This window comes from Theropithecus gelada, chromosome 4 (assembly GCF_003255815.1).
Source record: "Theropithecus gelada isolate Dixy chromosome 4, Tgel_1.0, whole genome shotgun sequence".
Lineage (NCBI taxonomy): Eukaryota > Metazoa > Chordata > Mammalia > Primates > Cercopithecidae > Theropithecus > Theropithecus gelada.
In genome coordinates this window covers 99910377-99934566 of record NC_037671.1, presented here as the reverse complement: position 1 = coordinate 99934566, position 24190 = coordinate 99910377, and the positions used below count along the sequence as shown (strand labels likewise).

General features: G+C 34.6%; 1 protein-coding gene across 2 annotated transcripts in view; it reads left to right on the top strand.

Annotated features, from left to right (window-relative positions):
* The window catches only part of ASCC3 (activating signal cointegrator 1 complex subunit 3), a 392325-nt gene that overhangs the window by 16198 nt on the left and 351937 nt on the right, over positions 1–24190 (top strand). Inside the window, exon 4 of one of the 2 annotated variants that reach the window (XM_025383070.1) lies at positions 15611–16170. In XM_025383070.1, the coding sequence (XP_025238855.1) occupies positions 15611–16170 (560 nt within the window). Of the gene's footprint in view, positions 1–4798; positions 7690–15610; positions 16171–24190 lie in introns of those variants that run through there. The other variant, XM_025383071.1, reaches the window with a different exon arrangement.

The following is a 24190-nucleotide window of genomic DNA, read 5'->3' as shown; positions in this document are numbered from 1 at the left end:
GAACCAGTAAGGTTTAAAAACAGATTCCTTGTAAACAACATACTATATAAAGGAAAGCTAAAATTTCCTGGCGTAAGTATTCATAATTATGAAAGACAATCCTGGCCGGGCGCATTGGCTCATTCGTATAACCCCAGCACCTTGGGAGGTCAAGGCAGGCAGATTACTTGAGTTTAGGAGTTTGAGACCAGCCTGGGCAACATGGCAAAACCCTGTCTCTACTAAAAATACAAATAAAATAAACTAGCTGGGTGTGGTGGTGCGCACTTGTAGTCCCAGCTACTCTGGAGGCTGATGTGGGAAAATTACCTGAGCCTGAGAGGTTGAGGCTGTGGTAAGGCAAGATCGCGCCACTGCACTTCAGTCTGGGCAACTCAAGTGAGACCCTGTCTCGAACAGAAAAAAAAAAGATAGTCCTTATCTGTCAACAAGCTTAGGATAGAGAGTGACAGGCTGGGGATAGGCAGAAGTAAATTAGTAATTATAATACTATCAAGCATGAAGGATTTGTAGGAATTCAGGGTTTGAAAACCACTATCTTGATTAAAATAAAGATAAAGTAAATTAAAATTTTAATGTAGCTCTAAGGCAGCTTAAAAGCCATGTAGCTCAGTTTCTTATTATAGATGCCCACCTAGTACACAGTGAATAACAGCACTTAAACTATACTTTGACTGCTTCACTTCCCTTCCCAGACTAATATTCTTATCAATTGATTATATTTGAAGGAAAATGTAATTTGAAATTATAATATTGTATACTAACTCAGGTTACTTTGCCAAGGTTAAAAATCAAACTAAATGAAACAAATGACTGGTAAAACCCCTGTGTTTGTACATTGAAATTCATCATATTCCAAATTCTGATAACTAAAAAGCATAATTAATACTACTATAGTTCTAGATTTTCCAAATTTAGCAGGTTTATAACTATAAAATGTCCAGACTCCTATTCTGGTCTTACATGATCTGGTCTCCCTCTCTCTCTGACCTCACTTCATTCTTGCCTTCATTACTGTGTCAAACACATGTCTGTCTTCAGCTTCCTCAAACCTACCAAGCTAGTACCTGATTTGGGTCTTCACACATGCTGCTCTCTGTGTTGGGAATACTCTGTTCTAATCTTAATGATGGTAGATCCCTTTTTGTCATTTTAAACTCAGCTAAAAAATTACTTCCTCAATGAGGTCTTCACGCCAGTAAATTGTTACCCAGTCACTCTTTATCTTATAACCATTCATAACATTTTCTCCATAACATGTATCATTATCTGACATTTTACTTGTTTATTGTTACTCTGATGTAAGTTTCATGAGAATAGGATCTTATTCTTCTTGTTAAACTGTCCATCTCCAGTGCTTATACTAGAACCCAGGATATTTTAGAGTCTTAATAAAAATTCATTTGTTAAATAAATGAAAAAAATGTTCTCAGGTGATTCCTTGGTGGAGAGAGAATTTGGATCTTTACCTTACCATATGCTTGCTGGTTGGCAATTTTATTCCATATACCAGCTCTGGATTGTGTTTCTGTTACATCTCATAGACTTGAAAACTTTCTTATGGTCATCAAATCTATAATTTTTTTTTTCAAATATGTTAACTTTTAAAAATATGTCATTTAAGTATCATTGGTCTGTAACCTAGTATGATATTTGATTGAATGTCCTCATTGTTTTAAGTTGTGAAAGTATAAAATGTCTCATGGTTGTGCAGTTAGATTTTTAGAAGTTCAAGGACATTAGTAAAAACTGAGTTTGCTTAAGCCTAGGGGCAATATAGCACACTTTGATGAGATTTGTAATAGCATTTGGCATAGATTTAGACTTTATATTTTAAGAATACAGAGGCAGGTCGTTTGAAAAATAGTGGCGAAAATGCAGTCTTCCACATCACCTTGACTAGGGTCTTAACCCTCCTGGTTTTCATCACATCTTCATTTGTAAGATGTTGAGGCCACCAGAATCTGACTAAAGTACTTTTCCAAAACTATACAGAGTGTCCTTCCTCTTCTTTAGTTCTATTACAAAAATACCTCAGAATACTGAACAAAAATGTAATGATGTATTGAGCTTATTCAGTACCATGACTAAGTTATTTCTTTACCTAAATGATGTGGAATTTAAGATTTAAAAAATGAAAACCCTTTAGACTGCTTTCTCCGGATATGTCTGGCCACAAGTCAGAAAACATTGTTTTAAATACCAGTCATTAAATATAATTCTGGGGATTGTACCTGTGGTGAAGTAAATACCTGATTCATACTTAGGGACTGATCACCTGGCCTGTGTGTTTAATGGATTATTTTGAGATTAATGTCTCAAAATAATGTTTATCAGACAAATAAAATCTTAAGTTGTATGTAGGCAAATTCTAAATGTATTATACCCATTTTTAAATGTTGTGCTTAAGTTGAATAACTATTAGCTTTAGTGAAACTTCCCTTCTGGATGAAAATGCTGATACTGGAAATGTAATTAAAGCTACCAGCTTTGAAAGGATTAGTCTCATGTGGAAAATGTCCCTGTCATTTCTCTTATATTTATCTTCTAGCATAGATAATTTTGGTATAATTGTATTAAAAAGGTTAAACAAGAGAATAAAGAAAAAATATTTCACTTGAGTATAATTTTGTGAGACAAGGCTATGCATATTGTTTAATCTGGACAATTGACATTAAGCTGGAGGAAATATCAGAGGACATCTTGTCTAATGCCTTCATTTTGTATGTGAAAAAACAGGGCCCATTAAAGTTAAGTGAATCTTGTGGTTTGTATGTCTTGAAAGCAGGCCTAGATCTAAATTCTGAATTAGGAATATGATAGAAATCCTAGATTTTTACCTTTTCTTTCCTTGTAGTTAGAGGTCATGTCCTACTAAGTCTGCATTTCAACAGTTCTTAAATTTACTCTGTATATTTACCATTGCCCCATTTCAGCCTTTTACCACCGCATGTCTGAACTACTTCAGTAGTCGTTTGCTTTAGCCTTCCTTTCTCATCCACCTTCTTCACTGTCACTAGACTGATCTTTGTCAAAGGCAAAGGTCATTTTTATTCCCAGCTTACCTTTTAGATCAGATTCTTTAGAATGATACATAAAACTCCTTTATGAGTTGACACAATTTACTTTTTTATCGCTTTGCCATTGGATCACATGCAACCTTTATGCCAACATATGCAGTGTTTACTGTCTGAATTTCCTGAACAGTACATAATGCTTTTCCTCTCTCTTTTATGTGTTAAAATAACTTTCCCCATTGTGTTCTATTATACATACTTTTTTAGAGTACTTGTTGTTTCATAATTATTTTCCTGTCTTCTCCCTTCACAGTAGTGAAGTCTCTGATAGACTGTGAATGCTTTAATGAAACAGATATTACAGGAGTCACAGCATCTTTCTACTCCATTGCCTAATATGCTGCAAGGGATCTAGTAGATGTTCAATAAACAAATGAAGTATTGAGAATCCAACTCAAAGTTCTCTGTGGTCTTCACTAACTGTAATGCTGACGATGTCTTACAAGTGGCAGTTTCTCTCTTTTTTGTCATTTTTAAGTATTCCTCCTATCACTCCCAAGCCCACAATTTACATGTGGTATATTCCCATACCTTTTTACAGTTTGATTCTTCCCTTAAGATTATTTTAATAATAAAATTTAGTTTTATGGAGAAAATATATAAATTATTTAAAAATAGTATTCTTGGTCCTTAATCTTAGTGTATTTAAATACTCATTGTAGGCATAGCTGTCTCCTTCTTGAATGTTGAAGGATATAGTCTATATTCAGTTGGCAATGAAACTTTTTCAGTATATTTTATGTGCTCTAAGTGTAAACATTTTTTAAAATAAAGAAGTCAGGATTGAGACTAGTAATCAAAATGCATTATGTATTAGGCATACATCTGTTACTTAAGAATTTAAATTATTTCATGAGGCTAGTAAGATTTGCACAGTGTAGACAGAAACTAAGATGGGGGCCAAGAGTAGTGGACAAGTGGGGAGAAAGACCCTACCATTCCCTAATCAACTCTCTGTCTAACTGAATATCTCTTAAAGAGCCAGAACAGAATGTTTGAACTTGTCCCAGAGTGTATTAATCTAATGATTTTGCTATAGTATGGATACAAATCAAGACTCAGTCAGAACTGAACTAGTTTATTTCACTATTCAACTTTTGTCTTACAAAGACCTGTTTGTTTTGCTTTTTCTAATTTATAAGCCCCTATTTATATGAGTTTTGACTTTTTTTATGCATCTTACCTTTAATAACTTCATCTTTAAGAAAAGTATGAATCAAAAAGTAGGTTGGACAGGAGTGGCTTATAAAGTATGGTTTAGGGCATTTGTAAATCCACTGTAGTTTGTGAGTTATCAAGGAAGTAAGATTTTGCTGTTAAACAATGAGGAATCAAAATCTAGGGTGGAAAGCCATTTATAAAGCAATGACTGGAATAGGAAGTATAAAGAGATATTAGCAGAATCTGGCAATTTTGTCTATGGACATAATGGTAGACATTTAGAATTATAAAGGCCTGTTAAAGGGATATAGCAGTGTTTGTGACAGTTATTTTGAAAATTGCCGATTGCAAAATAGTTCAAAGAGTTTTGCTTCCCACAAAGTGGCAGACAGGGTAATGTGGAACAACCCTCTACAGAGAATACCTAGAAAAACTGCAAAATACAAAATTTGTTTTACTGTATCAGAGAAGTTACCAGGGCAGTGAAGATTTTTGGGGCCAAGATGTGGAAGCAGAAACCCAGAAAATGTGATCCTGGCATTTGGGCTACTTTTTCCTAGAAGTGAATTGTCCATTCCAGAAGAGGAGGCTGGATGGAAAAGAGGAGGATGAGAAGATGAGCAGAGCTTCTGACAGATTCAGAGGACTAAGATGACAAAAATGACTAAAATGGACAAAAGAGGAAATAGAAAATGTGAATATTTGACTATTAAATGAATTTAATCTGTAATTAAAAACCTTAACTACAAAGAAATCTATATACTATGATGGCTTTAATGGAGAATGTCATAATCTCATTTAGAAAGGTATGAGAGTACTATTGTAGATTAAAAGAAGTTAAGGCATATAACAATCAAAATGTAATGTATGATCCTTGATTGACTCTTGAATCAGAAAAAAATTACATATTTTTGGGGCCATTGGAGAAATCTGAATATAGGCTGGACGTCATTAGGTAATATTAGATCTCAGATGTGATAATGTTGTGGCTATGTAAGAGGATATCCTAAATCTCAGGAGAAGCATACTGCAGTATATATAGTGAAATCTCATGAAGATTAAAATGTACTGTCAAATGTGTCAGCAAAAGAAATACACATGATGTGTGTGTGATCAAATGTTTACAATGAGTGGATTAATAAATATGAGAAGGTAGGGTGATTTGCTGTAAAGTAGTAAAGGTTTAAAAATTACATGATTATTCAGCAGAGAAAAAGCATTTTATGAATATCTAACATTACTTATGATAAAAATTCTCAACAAACTAGGAACAGAAGGAGATTTTGTTAATCTGATAAGCAGTAGCTATAAAACACTTAGAACAAACATACTTAATAGTACAAAGTTAGAAGCTTCCCTGAGGTATGGAATTAGACACAAATGCCTATTACCACTTCTGTTTCTCACTGTATTAAAAATCCTTGCTAACATAATATGGCAAGAAAAAGTAAGGGCATAACGACTGGAAGAAAAAAAAAAACTTTCCATTTTTCATATGACTGTACCTGTAGAAAGTGAATTTAACAAGGTTAATATAAAAATCAATTTTATTTCTACTTACTAGAAGCACATTAAAATTACATTTATCTTTATGTAACTTAATACATTTTACCTGAAATTTTATATATTTTAATTTATTTTACATTTACAAAAGCATCAAATAGGAATACATTTAACAAAAAATAAGCAAGACTTCTTCATGGAAAACTAAAATATTACTGAGAGAATTTAAAAAAAATCTAAATAAACAGAGGGATATACCAAGGATTGGAAGACTCACTGTTATAATGATATATTTTTTACCCAAATTGATCTATAGATTCAGTGCTATCCCGAGCATAGTCTTATGTTTGAGGAGGGGTGTGTGTGTGTGTGTGTGTGTATGTATGTATGTGTGTATGTGTGGAAATTGACAAGGTAATATGAAAGTTATATGGAAATTCAAAGGCAAAGAGCAGCCTGGTTAACTTTGAAAAATAAAGAGGGAAAACTTACTCTAGTAGATATTAAAACTTATTATAAAGATAAGTAGACAGTGTGGTGTTGGTCCAAGAATAGGCAAATGGACTAGTATGACAGAATATAGCCCAGAAACAAACCTACAGATAGAAGTATACTTGATTTATAATGAAGGCCAAACAATAGTGAGACAAGGCTATTTTTTCAGTATATGGTGCTGGGTCAACTGCATAGATGAAAAAAAGTATCTATTTTAAAAATAATTTTAAACAGCCTACAGAATTAAGCATGACACACAATACAATACCTCTTCTAAAAGATGTAAAAGAGTATCTTCAGGATCTTGGTATGTGCCAAAATTTATCAAATAGAGAACAAAAAGTACAAAGGGAATGATTAAGTTGGACTGTAGTAGAATTAATGCCTTCTATTTATTAAGAGTAAAAAGGCAAAACATAGAGTGGGAGAATATAGCTTCAAGATATATAACCAAAAAGAGAGCTTGTATCCAGATTAAATATGAGCTCCTACAAATCAATAATGAAAAGACAGCTAATCCTATAAAAACATGAATAAGAGCTTTGAACAAGGACTGCACAGGAGATAATTGGCCAGTAAACATGAAAAAGGCTTCAGCTTCATTGGTAGTCAAGGAGATGCCACTACATGCCCATTAGAATGGTTAAAATGAAAAAGACTGACATACCTATTGTTAGGATCAAGAATGTGAAACAAGAATTTTCATTCACTGCTGCTAGAGTTCACAGTTGGTACAACCACTTTGCGTAACTGTTTTGACAGTGTCTACTATTACTTACTATGGTTGGATAAGTGAAATTTTAATCTTAGAACATCAATGTCCAATAAAAATGCTTGTACATACGTGTATATCAAAAATTTGTGCATTCATGGCAACATTATTTGTGATAGCCTTAATGTAGAAACAACCCAGTTCATTGTTAAAAGGCTTAAGTTGTTGTATGTAGACTACCTTATAGCAATAACAGATTACAACTATGTATAACATTGTAAGTGAATTTTATAATGTTGACAAAAGAAGCCATACAATACATATTATAATTCCATTAATATAAAATTGAAAACTAGGCATGACAGTCTCTGGTTTTAGAAGTCAGGATAGTGGCTACTCTTGAGGAAGGAGGTAGTAAGTAGGAGTGAATGTGAGGGAGGTTTCTGGGGAGCTGATAATGTTCTGATTCTTGAAGTAGTTAACCAGATTACACAGGTGTGTTCATTTTTTGATAATTCTTTGAGCTGTATGTGTACTGTATATTGTTATAGTCAATAAAAAGAATTACTATGCTTTATATGTTACATAGATTAAAAATGAAATATTTCAGATTGATAAGTAACATGCTTGTGTATTTATTTAGCTTGAGGTTTGGCTATCATGGTGAGAACTCCTATGTACCATGCTCAGGCCCTGGTTAACCAGTATCATAAATATAATAAATTGGTGTTTTTCATTCTCGTGCCTATTTTTATATTTGTGTTACATATTTATACATCCATAGATATATGTATTAGGAATATATTCAGCTCAAATATCAAAACCTATTGTAGTGATAAAGACACCAAGTGGGTTAATTTGTTTCATCTGACAAGTTCCCTATGTAGGTCAGCAGCTTGATAATGGTAGGGCTCAAGTCTGTGCTAATGATTTGGCCTTTTCACATTTGTTGCCTTTTATTCACCAGATAATCTGCTCCACATCTAGGCATTATATCTGTGTACTTGATGCAACTATATTTCTTGTACTGTCTTTATTTGCTTTTCAGTTTCCTTACTTTTTTATAGTTTGGGGTAATTTCAAAGTATCCGTTAATATATGTGGGTACAAATTCAGTTCTGTCAGTTACTAGTGGGTAGCTAGTTAATATCACTACACTTTTCTCTTCTATAATATGGTGATAACAGTTCTCACCCTCTGTAGTTGTTGTGATGTTCAGTAGTAGTATAAAGTGCCTAGGGTTAATCTGATAAGTGGCTGTCAATGAATAATTTTATTATAATTTAGATGTGCTAATAACCATTAGTAAACAAATAGTTGCTTCTATGGGTTAAATGTTATGACAGATGTAATGTGTCCAGTGATTTACTGGTTCAAAGGGCAGGAAACTGCTTAGGTAAGTCAGGAAACAATTCATAGAGAAGGTAACACTGGACAGCATTATATTGTGTTTTGAATGTTTCAAAGACAGAGGTGTTATATTTATGTCCATTTTACAAGAGAAATTTTTAAAAAGCTGGATAACTATAAAAATCAAGAGGACTTTGCAAATGTATCAGCTGTGTAAATAGGCAATTCAGATTACCTGGGAATATAGCTAAACCATTGTAAACAGAATGGATGCTGGCTGGGTACAGTGGCTTATGCCTGTAATCCCAGAATTTTGGGAGGCCGAGGTGGGTGGATCCCTTGAACTCAGGAGTTTGAGACTAGCCTGGACAACATGGTGAAACCCCATCTCTACAAAATATACAAAAACAATTAGCCAGGCATGGTAGCGCATGTCTGTAGTCCCAGCTACTCGGGAGGCTGAGTTTGGAGGATGACTTGAGTCCAGGAGGCAGAGGCTGGAGTGAGCCAAGATCATGCCTCTGCACTCCAGGCTGGGTGACAGTCAGATCCTGTCTCCAAAATAGAAATAAAATAAAAGTTCTTGACAATTTGCTTTAGTTTATTAGTAGATTATTTTTCATTAACAAATTATGATTCCTTAAATATAAGAAAATTTAAAACTGCATTCCTTAGTAGAGGCATTTTAAAAGTGATAATTTTAAATAGTATTATGAGTATAATATTACTAAGCATCTGATATATGGATGCAATACTGAAGTGTATACTTTAATCTTTTTTGTTTGTTTTTCCTTCAATGTTAAAAAAGTCTAAAATGGCAGTTAAATCTCAGTGAGCTATGTGATTTGTTTTAATTTCCTTAGTGATGCTCAAAATGATGGTTTTATTATAGGAAACTTTTATATGAAGTCTAATTCAGACTTTTATGTTAGCTATTTGGTTGCCTGGGAAGTTACATTGTAATTTGATGCAGGGTTTTATACTACTGGAAAGGTAATATAGTGGCTGGTTGCTGCCTTAAAGTTGCAAGTTGAGTATTCACATTTTGTAATGAATGTACATAAAATTAAATGGCTGTTTTTAAAACATAGGGAAATGCCTTGAACTAATTTCAATCTTTTGTACTACTACTATTTTTTTCTAACAAATATCTTTGTTTGCTTTCCTTTATTTGCTCATCCCAAAGGCAACAGTTTTTATGTAAATGTAGTAATAATTTTAACATTTAAGTAACTCCTTCAAATCACTATATTGAACATTTCTTGAATATGTTTCCTGTTTAATGCAAGGTATTGCTAAAGGTGCTTTCATGCACAGAAAGAGTTATATACTCTAAAATACATGAGGCTTATTATACTAAATTACACTACTTACGCAATTTTAAAATTATATCACAGAAATTGTTCATTTTATTCCCCCAAAAGCCACATGGAAAATGCCTACCTCTGTTAGCTCAAAAGTTTGATAATTTTGTGATCATTTGAAAGATGTTTTAATACTCTCTCCCTCAAAAAAAAAAAAAAAAAAAAAAGTACCTGGCTTATTCTTGTAGCATCAGTATGTTTTGTAATCTCTGTATCTGAGTTTTTCTGTAAAAAGGAGGAAAATATTAGCAAGATTCATGAGACTAGTTTAGATATTGTACTTGTTTAATCATTACACTAATTGGAAATGAACAGGAATATGTAGACGGAAAAATTATGGAGACATGATATATTTTATATTCAAGTTGAATCATTTTTGTATTTTGTTAAATAATGTACTTTGTTGTATCTAATGTTGTAGGTAAAGTCCTGTATTTTACATATTTTTTTTTTTTTTTTTTTTTTGAGACGGAGTCTCGCGCTGTGTTGCCCAGGCTGGAGTGCAGTGGCGCGATCTCGGCTCACTGCAAGCTCCGCCTCCCAGGTTCAGGCCATTCTCCTGCCTCAGCCTCCGAGTAGCTGGGACTACAGGCGCCCGCCACCACGCCCGGCTAGTTTTTTGTATTTTTGGTAGAGACGGGGTTTCACCATGTTAGCCAGGATGGTCTCGATCTCCTGACCTCGTGATCCGCCCGCCTCGGCCTCCCAAAGTGCTGGGATTACAGGCTTGAGCCACCGCGCCCGGCAAAAGAAAACACGCCATATTTTTAAAATAAAACATTATAATACTTACCAGATTCAAAAAAATCAGCGAATCTCTGAGGATTTAACTGGTCAAGGAACTCATTTATTGACAGCTTCTAAATTGAATACTTATTGACTGGGTACAGTGGCTCACGCCTGTAATCCCAGCCCTTTGGGAGGCCGAGATAGGTGGATCACCCGAACTCAGGAGTTTGAGACCAGCCTGGGCCACATGGTGAAACGACTCTACAAAAAAATATAAAAATTAGCTAGGCATAGTGGCGTGTGCCTGTCCTCCCAGCTACTCAGGAGGCTGAGACTGGAGAATCACTTGAGCCCAGGAGGCGAAGGTTGCAGGGAGCCGAGATTGTGTCACTGCACTCCAGCCTGGGTGACAGAGCAAGACTCCGTCTCAAAACTGCACTTCAGTCTGGGTGACAGAGCAAGACTCCGTCTCCAAAAAAATAAAAAAATACTTATCAATTATGGATGCAAGTGATTTATATTTTATTTCAATCTTTAAAATTTTCTACTCATCCTTTTCCCAAGATTCCTCAACTATTAAAGTAGGCTACAGAAAAAAGTGACAACTTAAAACCATTTAATTCTTAATATTTTGAATCAAAAGAAAACAGATGTAAATTGTGTGTTGAGGATGACTGACAATTGTAAACATCATTTAACTCTTTGATTTTAAAACAATTATTTTAGAATCTTATAGTAACAACCAAATATATAGTTTTATAAAACCATATATGGTTAGTTTCTATGTAAGGTTTTTTTTTTTTTTAAAGTTTGAAAATTATTTATAATAAAAGAGCACCAGTCAGCCAGCCAAGTTGAGTTCTGATCATGCTTTGCTACTTAACTGTGATTTTTGGCAAGCCTCTTTCACTTTTGACTTTTTTTTAAAAATTCTGGGAAGTGCCTTGTAGTTTACTGTGCATTTCACAGCCCATTTCCTCTCAATATAACTGCAAAGTAGGATGAGTATTTCTTCTTAATAAAAGTATTGTAGGGACTTTCTAAGTGCATCCTTTTAAATGTGTTACAGTTGAAGTGCCAGGTGGGCGGAGCCAGTTTTCCGGTTTACAGCTTATGTTATTCAGTGTTTTATGGACAGAAAGATACCCAAGTATGTAGGTTTCTAGAGTAGTTTCTTTAAAAGTTTGGAGTTCTTAAGTTTTATATAAACTTTTCGACAGTTGATTAGTGTATCAATTTATCTGTGGCCAAATCTAAACTTAAAATCCTGATTCCTCTTCTAAAGGTGAACATAGTGACTGATATGAAGCAGACAGAAAAAGCTTTAAGAATTGGGTGCAAATGTTAACTTACCAAAGATCATAAACCTAATCGTTTGTATTATTACTTAAATTACGTATAGAATATAAAGAGAAGTGAACAAAAGGCTATTTTGGAACAGGATTCTCACAGTTAATGTAACATGTTCAATTTTGGATTTAGTGTCAGAAAACAAGAACATGACTATAACACCTTTCTACTTTAGAAGTGTAACCACACGCGTTGTCCAAAGCCGTCCCATCTCCCCCTTCTGATGTGGCCAATTGGGTGGTGGTTCAGCCTGCTCATAGAGAATCGCTTAGTATTTCCCTGCCAATTACATTTTTGTTGAGGGTAGGTTGGGCCTTGGATAGCTTTGGCTAATTAGACAACTGACTACATCATTTTCGTCAGATGTGTTGTCTACATTTTACAAACTCTTTTCATACATTTTAGTCACCAAAAAAACATTGAGTGGGCTGTACCAGCAAGTTGTGGTGCATCCTTTGCTGCCGCAGCACCTGGGGTCCTTCGTCTGCTCCAATCTGATCCGCACTCTCATCCGGGCAGCGTGCTAACAGCCAGTCTCTTACGCCAACACGTCATCTCATGCCGACAGCGTGCTGGAAAGCATGTCGGTGTCCCTTAGGAAAGACAAGCAGATGTGGTTGCAGGAAGGTGGTGGAAGTGGACGTTACCATCTGATGTTTTGGTGTCCTGAAAAAGTTCATTGTTTTCATACTGCTGTAGTCATTATTTTTGTTGTGTAGCCATTCATGTCAACAAATAGTGTTGGCTAGTGGAACTCCCAGACAGTAAGGCATATAGAGATTCTCTCTTGAGATACTGCTTTGTGATATGAACACGTGTCCATTTCACATAGGTTGTGCAGAAGGAGAGTTAGTAATTAGGGTAGAATATTAACATTTATGAAACACCACAACCCAGCTAGGTTTAAATATTTTTAAGTATTTGTGATTTTTGAAATTATAGTTTTAAGTTAATGGTTATTAAAAATTTGAAACTCCAAAAAAGTTGCCTTTGATCTTTGTTGATGTTTCTATGAGTCTACAATTATTTTCTCTTCAAACATGGGCTTATAACTTTTTCACCCACTCTTAATGGACTTTTTAAAGGCAAGATACATAAATCTGCTGCATTATATTTAGTGAATGTAATATGTGGTTATATCAGAATTCAACCAGTAACCTAATAATGGATATTTAAGTTAAATACACTTTTACATTACATAATAAGGCTATTCTTCAACTATTTTATTTCTTAAGGTGACCTATGTATTTTTAAAATTTACTTTGTAAACATGAATTAGAAATAAGTTCTACTTTCTAGGAATTTACAGGGAATCAGTGTGACATAGGGGAAATAATTTGTTTAGGAGTTAGAAGACTACTGTTAATCTTGTTTAATACCGTAATAGCTATTTGATCTTTCCCTAATTACTCAAATTCTGTTTCCGTTTAACATCTATAAAATGGAGATACTTTTGTTAGGACAAAGTGAGATAATTATGTGAAAGTTTTTAGTAAATTATTATTTTTTAAAAAAATCCCAAGATGTAAAGTGATAACAATACTATCTTTACAAAAAATATATATTTAAAATGGTAGATAATGTTTGTAAATGTGAATTCCATTTTTGCTCAGACTTTAGTATCAGTCGTATCAGACCTTTTAAATTATCTGTAGAAGCACCATAATCCCCAAATTATTCAAAACCTGTTTTACAAGTTATAAGTAAAATGTATAGAATGAATAAATATACATAAACGCTATTGAATTAATTTAAAAGCACTATAGAAGATTTTCAGATATTTTCTTAAATACTAAAAGAATAATTGTATGTCAGATAATTGTGTAAATTATTTATAACAGTAAAAGTAGACTTCATACTTGAACAAATTGGAAACATACATTGTAAAATTGCTTATTTTCCTACATATACATTGTTAATCTTCTACACATGACTGAATAGCAGACAAAGTAAAAAGTGACTGAGGCAGTTTGGTGTAGTATAAAAATACTAGCCTGGTGTCAGTGAGGCCTGAGTCTAGTTTGAATCAACTAATCTTTGTGGAGCCACCTATTTGGGGCTAAGTACAGTGAAGAATACTACAGTGGTATTGTCATCAGTACCATTTACAATGTACTCAACGTTGTACTCATCTTGAAAGAGGCGGTTGAGCTGTATTCTGAAACATGGGTAGGATTTGAACAATCAGAGGCCTTGAAGAAGAATCAGTATGATATAGAAATAGGCATAGAGTGGGGTAGAACATGGTTTTTGGTTAAGAAATTCTTTTTGGCTGGAGCAGGAAATGTATAATAGCTAATAAGACTGGAAAATAAAATGCTGGGATCAACTTCTGGTAGTGTAGGAGCTTGGATCAAGCTATAGTAAGCTGTTGAAGATTTGTGAATAATGATATTGGAGTCATGTTTCCTTCCTTCTTTCCTTTTTTTTTCCTATTCTTTCTTTCTTTTTTTTTTTTTTTTTGATGGAGTCTCATTCTGTCACCCAGGCTGGAGTACAGTGGCGCTATCTCTACTCACTGCAACCTCCGCCTCCTAGGTTCAAGCGATTCTCCTGCCTCAGTCTCCTGAGTAGCTAGGATTACAGGTGTGTGCCACCACACCCAGCTAATTTTTGTATTTTTAGTAAAGACGAGGTTTTGCCATGTTGACCAGGCTGGTCTCGAATTCCTGACCTCGGTGATCCACCCACCTCGGTGATCCACCCACCTCGGCCTCCCAAAGTGCTGGGATTACAGGCGGGAGAAACTGCAGTCACGTTTTTTAGGAAGATACCAGTGTTCATTACATTATTAACTTTACCAGTATTTAGGTAAGTCACATAGGCTTTGGGGGCCTTTTGAAGATTTAAATTCTTGTTTTCTTCCCTAAGAATATTCTTTGAAACCCATGTCAGAAATACAGATGCTTTTCTTTTTTTATTTGAGAAAATTGGATATGAGAAAATGCCTTAAATAAATTAGAGGCTGATTCTTCTTGTATTTACTTCTAGCCTCTTTTAAACAGGAGCGTTCTTTTTTATTTTATAATATGACTAACTTTATCTTCAGCTTAATAAATATCCTTGATGGTATTAAATGTTTTTGAATGACAACTATAGAAATATTTCTTGCCATCTCAGGTTTATGGTACAAATTGGAAAGAAAATTACAGGTTTTTGAGGCTTCCTTGAAGTTCCAAAAGTCTGTAATTCAGATTGTTTTCTGTACCTTACTTTGGTTTATTTAACTAGCTCATCAAATCAATCTTTAAAATTAGTTTTAAAGTGAGTTTTAGCTAGTGCCTCAAGTGGTTTTTAGAAAGAAGTGGTAAGGATTGTTATTAGGTAGTTTCTGTACTTAGATACATAATAATTACTGATAATGATTTATTTACCTAAAGTAGTTCTTTGGGAAATAAATACTTTTTCAGGAATGGGTTGGTGCCTGCTCCTTAAATTGGCTATCTTTATTGCTATGTTTTTGTTGTTTTTTATACAAGGTCTCACAACTATTGCCCAGGCTGAATACGGTGACACAATCATGGCTCACTGCAGCCCCAGCCTTCCAGGCTCAAGTGATCCTTCCACCTCAGCCTCCTGAGTAGGTGGGACTAGAGGTGCGCACCACCATGCCTGGCTAATTTTTAAAAATTTTTGTAGAGCTGGTTCTCACCATGTTGACCAGGCTGGTCTTGAACTCCTAGACTCAAATGATCTTCCTGCCTTGCCCTTCCAGAGTGTGGGGATTATATGGAGCCACTACACCTGGTCTGTTGTTATGATTTGACTGTTAGATTTACTCAGGAGAATATTTGTGGTAATTTTTTGGAAGATCGTAACTTGAACCATGATTCAATTGAGCTAATACTGTTTCTTTTGTCTTTGAATAGTTGGAACTGATAATGGCAGAGAAGCAATTGAAAGTGGGGCTGCATTTCTCTTCATGACATTTCACTTGAAGGACTCTGTTGGTCACAAGGAAACAAAGGCTATCAAACAGATGTTTGGCCCCTTTCCATCATCATCTGCCACTGCAGCTTGTAATGCTACTAATCGAATTATTTCTCACTTTAGTCAAGATGATCTTACTGCTCTTGTGCAGGTGACAGAAAAAGGACATGGCGATAGGGTTTTTTTTGGTAAAAATTTAGCGTTTTCATTTGACATGCATGATTTGGACCACTTTGACGAACTGCCAATAAATGGTGAAACTCAGAAAACTATAAGCCTAGATTACAAGAAGTTTCTGAATGAACATCTCCAGGAGGCTTGCACCCCAGAACTCAAGCCTGTGGAAAAAACAAATGGCTCCTTTTTGTGGTGTGAAGTTGAAAAGTACTTAAATTCAACTTTGAAGGAAATGACTGAAGTGCCAAGAGTAGAAGATCTTTGCTGTACTTTGTATGATATGCTTGCTTCTATTAAAAGTGGTGATGAACTTCAGGATGAGGTATAGTTGAAATGATTGATTTTTTTATATTAATGTAAACTATCTTAATGAAATAGTGTTTTTAAACATGGTTGGTTAGCAAAGAAAGTTCTTTAATGTTCTGTATAGTAGTTGAATCTATAGCCAAATGGTTTCACATAGCAGGCCTGTATATACGTTCCCACTGGATAGTTACAGGAGGTCTGAAAGTGTAATGAGTGTAGCAGAGGAGTCAGCAGGCAATAGTTGATTATCCACATGCCCTGGTTACTGGGACAGTGCTGATTTGATGTCAACTTAATTTTAATACTGGACAAATTCAATGAGTAACATATTTCATGAAAGATTAAGAGAGATGGCCTACTGTTGTAGAAAGGACAGGCTTTGAAATCAGTTTGTTCTTCCCTTTCCACTTACTGGTTGTGACACTTTAGGTAACTTAATATCTCAGAAGCTCAGTTTTCTTGTTGGGCTATCTCAAGGAGACACCAATATCAAGACAGAGAATTGTTATAAGGATTGAATATGATATATGCAAAATGGTAAGTAACATAGTAAATAATGATTATGTGGTAATTGTGATTATTTTCGTTGTTATTATTGGAATTAAGAATTTTTAAATCACATTAAGTATCAGAAATACAGAAAAAATACTAGCTGTATTTTTCAGAGAAAAGAGAATTAACTAAGTAGGTATTGGAGGACTTAACCCATGGTAGTGATAGGTGTTATGCCGACTAACGTTAGTTTGGAAGTAAGGTATTATATCATTAATTCTGTGATCAGTCTTATTTACCTTGAATGTTTTACATTTGGTTTAATTTATATCAGATCTGTTCTACACTATTAAATTTTCTCTAACATTCTGAACATAATATTTAAAAACTGTGATTTATGAAGAAAATTTTACTAATATTTGCTCATCATAATAGCAGTTATCCAGTTATGATTATAGTAAACTGAAACTTATAAGTATCTAATTAATGGATATTTTATTTTCTTAGTGAGCCATAAAACCCATTACTTTCACTTCTGAGTATCTATAGTAAGTTTGTATTTCTTAGTCTTTCACCACAATTTTAAAGTATGTAACTGAATCTGATTGTTTGAAGGGGAATATTTGTTCTAGATTTTTTTCATAATAGCTTCATTTTCATATATTTACTGTATGCTTATTGTATTGCTAGGTACAGTGCTATTTACTGAACATAAAAGGATGAATAAGATAGTAAACTTGTTCTCAGAATTAATTGTCTGGCAGGAGGAGACGTGTCAACAAGTAACTCTATTGAAATATCATAGGTATTATAATAGTACATGCAAAGAAAATGGGTGCATAAAAGAACAAGTCATAGATTTTATATAGGTGTTAGTATGAGGAAAAGTATGCATAGAGAAGGTTAAGCTTGAACCAAGTCTTCAGATATGACTAGATTTAACTCTTTCAAATGGACCAGAAAGGTAAGCATATTTCAGGCTTGAACACTGTTTTCAGAGAGCTGTAGCTCTGTACAGCAAGCATGCAAGATGCAAAGGTGGAGTGCTGAGAAACAAGGGTATGCAGATAGGTAAGAGCCAAAGGAGGTGAGGGCTGTGCACCTTGTTAAGGTATATGACAAGCCACCCTGAAGCCTACATAGTTTGGTTCAATGATTTTTTTCAACCAGGGTTAATGGTTAGTTTAACATGTAAGTTATTATTTCACATCCTGTCAGTGGCTTGAGTGGTAGTTCTATATGGTTTTATATAGTCAGTGTTTTGGTTTTCATGTTTGTGTATAAAAATGAATCATTATCTTAATTTTTGTTCTGCAGTTTGGGTTATTCATAATTTATATTTTAGATATAATTCTTTGCTGTTGTATGTTACATTCTGTTGTTCTGGCAAATTTTCGGTATAATTTTCAAGTGATGCTTTGGTAGTTTTCTATAGTTGTTTCCCTACAGTTGTTTCACTACAATTGTTCTTGACCAGTGTTGTTTTCACTTTAGGGTGTGCTATACCTTATGTGTTTTCTATTTACTTCTACATACTTAAACCTGGAAAGAGGATAATTAAAAAGAGCATAATCAATCAGTTCATATGATAACAGTTAATTTCTATTTCTTTTTAAGCTTTTACTTGAGTCTTTATTTAAATAGGAATGTTTAAGTAGCATGCTGTGTGCTCTTGCTCCAGAAATGTAAAAATGGGAATATTTTTACATATAATCTAAGAAAAGCATATAATAAGCATATAAAGCTACTTCTATGCTGATGGCAAAAATTCTTCTCAACTTGTGGTTTCCCAGCTCTGAATAGTTTATTGACCTAATGACTAATTGATGATAAAGCCATTTTTAAGGGCTAGCTATTAAACATCTTTTTAAAAAAGACCTTTATTTTATTATTAAACTAGTGTTAGAAACATGGGAATAAAAAGTATATTCATATGATTACATTTGCCACAAAGACTGTGTGAGAAGGTTTCCGACTGAAACGTGGAGAGGAATAAGACTAATGACAATAGTAATAATAATAACTGACATTATTACATGACAAGGCATTATGTTAAGTGCTTTATGTGCATGACTTCATTTAATCTTTATAGCAGTGCTTTGAGATAGGCAGTGCTAGATTAAGATGTTAGAAGCCCTAAGAACTGAAAAGGTTACACTCTGAGGCATTTCTCATCCCCTCCCATATGTGATGAAAATTTTTTAAAAAATAGCATACTAAAGCAAACATAAGAAAATCTAACAAAATTTCATTTATTACCATGGTGATAAAGTTGATGTCTTTTTCAAACATCAAGTTCCTTTTTGAGAAGTTTTTCTAACTTTCCTGGTCTGCTTTGCTGGTACCTTGAGTAAATGCTTTGTCAGCCCCATAGATTATTGATTGCTGGTGGCAGATATTTTATAGATTAGCAAATTGAGTGTGGAGATGCTGGGAAATTTGTCTGGAGTTACAGAGTAGATAGTGGATCCAGGATGTAAATTCAGACATTCTGACAAAGTACACAGGTGCACTGGAGTTTAAGTAGATTTGTACATATTCCTGTGTTTTGAAGCTAAGCATCTTAAATTTATGTAGGGGAATTATTGACATCTACTCTTAATTCAAAATTTCTTTAGAAACAAGATCTTTTCCTTTTAGAGTTTCAAATAAGGAATTGACTGAAATAAAAGGATGAAACTTTTAGACCCTGCTTAAGATAAGTTTTAATAATTCCTCAGGGAATTTATTACATAGAAAGTACATCTATGTTCTCATGTTTTAGACCTGTTTAAGATGAGTTAGAAAGTACATTTGTGTTCTCCTGTATGTTGTACTAATAAAATAACACGCTTCTTAGCTTTTGCGAATATCATCCCCTTTTCCCTCCCTACCTTGAGCCTCTACGTTACTTTCTTCTAAGAGCATTTCTTCTTTTGGCTTCTGTAATATTCCAGGTAAGACTGTAGGCATTATGATTAAGCCTTAGAATTTGATTGGCTAGAAGATCTTTAAGGTTCTTTATGTTCTTGAATTGTATTCACTTTTAGAAGTGCATTTTAACACCTGGAAGTGAATAAGACTTGAATACTCCATGTTATTTTCTTAATCAAAACCTGTCCATTATTGGTAGAGATTATCTTCCTGCTGCTGCTGTTTCAGAACCAGAATTGTAGCAGTAGGATTCGTTCTATTGGAATGGTATAATTAATGGAATTTCAACAGAAAATTTTACCCTAGAAAGTAGTAGTATTAACAATAGTAAAGCTACCAGGTTTTAAGTGCCTGTTATGTATGGACCTGAACCAGGCTTTCTTCTTTGACCTAACCAGCTTCTTCACAGTCCTGCAATGTGTAGGAATGATATCCTCTTTATAAAGGTGAAGAAAACTGAGGTTCAGTTGTTTACTAAAGTCACAAAGCAAGAGAGTGGTAGAAATTCTGGGACTTTTTTTCTCAGCATAGATCTACCATTGCTATCTAGTATGCCATCAGATTTTTTGAAGAAAAGAACATTAACTGGCAAGGCTCTTTGAAGGAATTTCTTTTCTTATAAAGCCAGGCCAAATTTTGTCTCTGTTTGCTTATGTCTTACTGACTATGGGCAAATTACTAAGCTCTTGTGAACCCCATTTCTCTAATTTGTGAAATATTTACTTCACAGTGTTGCTGTGTGGATTTGTGAGATAATATATATGAGACATAATGTTTCACAGACCAGGTTCTCAAGTGTTTGCACCATATAGTTGTATAATCAAACTTTTACTTAGGTGTATACCTTATATATCAGTAAATAAATTTTTATCTATGCCTTCTTATCTATGGATGTTTCAAATAATAAAGTGATGTTTAAAAGTGAGGTCTCAATTCAGGGAATTATTTAATTATTTTTATTTTTTTCCTGCCTGGCTTTTTAATGTCTGACTACCCTAAAGAAAATCTTTTGGATTAAGTTTTTGAAGTGAGTTCTGATATTAATAGTTCTTGTTAAGATGGAAAAGATGTTAATAAAAAAAAAAAAAACTTGAGAAATATGTAAAGTGGGATCTGAAAGGCTGGCATATTGGAGATATATTGAAGTATACATATCTCAGTACTATTTCAATATTGCATGCTATTTGCAAAGCTGTTAATGCTGCTATAAATATTGATAGAGTTACTGTGTAATCACTTTTTGGAAAAAGTGAGTTTTGATTTTATTGATACAACCGTAGTTTGCTTTTGTGCAGATGGGCTGCTGCTTTATAGCATTTGTGATTTGACATTTGCTGTTAGTATTATCTCTTGACTCTAGGCAGATGGCATTACTTGACCCATGCAAGTTCATTTCTGAACCTCCAGATATGTGTCTGATGTCCAGGAGTGTGAATTATTTGGCTAGATTGTCTTCTGAGGGAAGACTGTGTAGTTTTTGGAACTTATTTGCGTCAGAAATGATTCTATCATCCTTTGAAAATTTGGTGGAGAATAATTAGCTTGCTTTAATACAATGATTCTCAAGTTTTTTGTTCTCAAAACTCTTTTGGACTCTTAAAAATTGGCCGGGCGCGGTGGCTCAAGCCTGTAATCCCAGCACTTTGGGAGGCCGAGACGGGCGGATCACGAGGTCAGGAGATCGAGACCATCCTGGCTAACACAGTGAAACCCCGTCTCTACTAAAAATACAAAAACTTAGCCGGGCGAGGTGGCGGGCACCTGTAGTCCCAGCTACTCGGGAGGCTGAGGCAGGAGAATGGCGTAAACCCGGGAGGCGGAGCTTGCAGTGAGCTGAGATCCGGCCACTGCACTCCAGCCTGGGTGACAGAGCGAGACTCCGTCTCAAAAAAAAAAAAAGAAAAAAAAAAAAAAATTACTGAGAACCTCATATACTTTTTCTTTGTTATTGAGCTCTATTGATATTTACTATATTAGGAATCAAAATTGAAAATTTTTACTATATTAATTTAATAAGTGTCTATTAAATCATTCTTTTTTTAGTCTTTCTTATTATCCTTTCAGAGACAGAGTCTCATTCTGTTACCCAGGCTGAAGTGTAGTGGCATGACCACAGCTTATATAACCTGTAACTCCTGGTCTCAAGCAATCCTCCTGCCTCAGACTCCCTAGTAGTTAGGACTACAAGGATGCGTCACCACATGCAACTAATTTTTTAAAGAATGTTTTTGTAGAGACAGGGTTCTGTGATGTTGCCCTGACTGGTCACGAATTCCTGGCCTCAAGTGATCCTCTCGCCACGGCCTCCTGAAGTGCAGGGATTGCAGGCATGAGCCACTGCACCCAGCCCCAAATCATTTAAAATAATAAATACTAAATCTATCATATTACTATAGTATAAATAACATTTTAATGAATAATAACTATTTTCTAAAATCAGAAAAGTATGAAGAGTGGCATTGTATCATATTTTTATAAATGATTTCAATGTTTGGCTTAATAGAAGACAGCTAGATTGCCATATATACTTTTGTATTCAGTATATTCTGATATCACACATTACATTATGTAGCCTCTGCAAAAATCCACTACATTATGCTCATGGGAACATGAGAATGAAAAAGTTAAATAATGTTTTAGTATGATTATGAAAACAATTTTCACCTCATGTATCTTCTGAAAGGATCTTAGAGATTCTGGCTCACACTTTGAGAACCTCTCATTTAATGTGTGTATTACAATTTGATAAAGAGGGTGTAGTAGTTTTTTTTTTTTTTTTTGTAACTAGAATAAGGTATTTAAAATGTTGCTGTACTGAAAGATTCATATTAGTGCTTTATGAAAAGGCTCTCCATTCGTTAGGTGCTGTACATTGTTTTTGGTAGCCTTAGTATTGCTGAGCTATGATACCACATCAGCCAGATTGGAATTAAAAGTGTCCTTTCAGCTCTGAGGACCAATATGTATTGGTTTTTTGTTGTCTTTCACCAAATAATCAGAAGAGCCTCTACCCTGCTGCCTGAATTGAAAATTATCCTTTACAAGAATGTTTAGAATCATAGAATTTCTCCATCCAGTGTGGTATTTGTGTGTTTAGAATTCCATGGAAATGGTGATCCTCATGTAATGAGGAATACTTATTCTGATGAAGAGCTTCTTTTATTCAAATGTTATCCCATCTCTTTCTGGAGTAGTTATCTTGTAAATTATTTCTTTTGCTAACTGATAATACTCCTACTGCCATTCAGTTCTATATGTGTGCAATGGGGCAACAAAGTCACAGGCATCTACTCCTTTTTTTTTTTTTTTAAATTTATTTATTATTATTATACTTTAAGTTGTAGGGTACATGTGCATAACGTGCAGGTTTGTTACATATGTATACTTGTGCCATGTTGGTGTGCTGCACCCATCAACTCGTCACTTACATCAGGTATAACTCCCAATGCAATCCCTCCCCCATCCCCTCTCCCCATGATAGGCCCCGGTGTGTGATGTTCCCCTTCCTGAGTCCAAGTGATCTCATTGTTCAGTTCCCACCTATGAGTGAGAACATGTGGTGTTTGGTTTTCTGTTCTTGTGATAGTTTGCTAAGAATGATGGATTCCAGCTGCATCCATGTCCCTACAAAGGACACAAACTCATCCTTTTTTATGGCTGCATAGTATTCCATGGTGTATATGTGCCACATTTTCTTAATCCAATCTGTCACTGATGGACATTTGGGTTGATTCCAAGTCTTTGCTATTGTGAATAGTGCTGCAATAAACATACGTGTGCATGTGTCTTTATAGCAGCATAATTTATAATCCTTTGGGTATATCCCCAGTAATGGGATGGCTGGGTCATATGGTACATCTAGTTCTAGATCCTTGAGGAATCGCCATACTGTTTTCCATAATGGTTGAACTAGTTTACAATCCCACCAACAGTGTAAAAGCGTTCCTATTTCTCCACATCCTCTCCAGCACCTGTTGTTTCCTGACTCTTCAATGATTGCCATTCTAACTGGTGTGAGATGGTATCTCATTGTGGTTTTGATTTGCATTTCTCTGATGGCCAGTGATGATGAGCATTTTTTCATGTGTCTGTTGGCTGTATGAATGTCTTCTTTTGAGAAATGTCTGTTCATATCCTTTGCCCACTTTTTGATGGGGTTGTTTGTTTTTTTCTTGTAAATTTGTTGGAGTTCTTTGTAGGTTCTGGATATTAGCCCTTTGTCAGATGAGTAGATTGCAAAAATTTTCTCCCATTCTGTAGGTTGCCTGTTCACTCTGATGGTAGTTTCTTTTGCTGTGCAGAAGCTCTTTAGTTTAATTAGATCCCATTTGTCAATTTTGGCTTTTGCAGCTGTTGCTTTTGGTGTTTTAGACATGAAGTCTTTGCCCATGCCTATGTCCTGAATGGTACTACCTAGGTTTTCCTCTAGGATTTTTATGGTATTAGGTCTAACATTTAAGTCTCTAATCCATCTTGAATTAATTTTCATATAAGGAGTAAGGAAAGGATCCAGTTTCACCTTTCTACTTATGGCTAGCCAATTTTCCCAGCACCATTTATTAAATAGGGAATCCTTTCCCCATGTCTTGTTTCTCTCAGGTTTGTCAAAGATCAGATGGCTGTAGATGTGT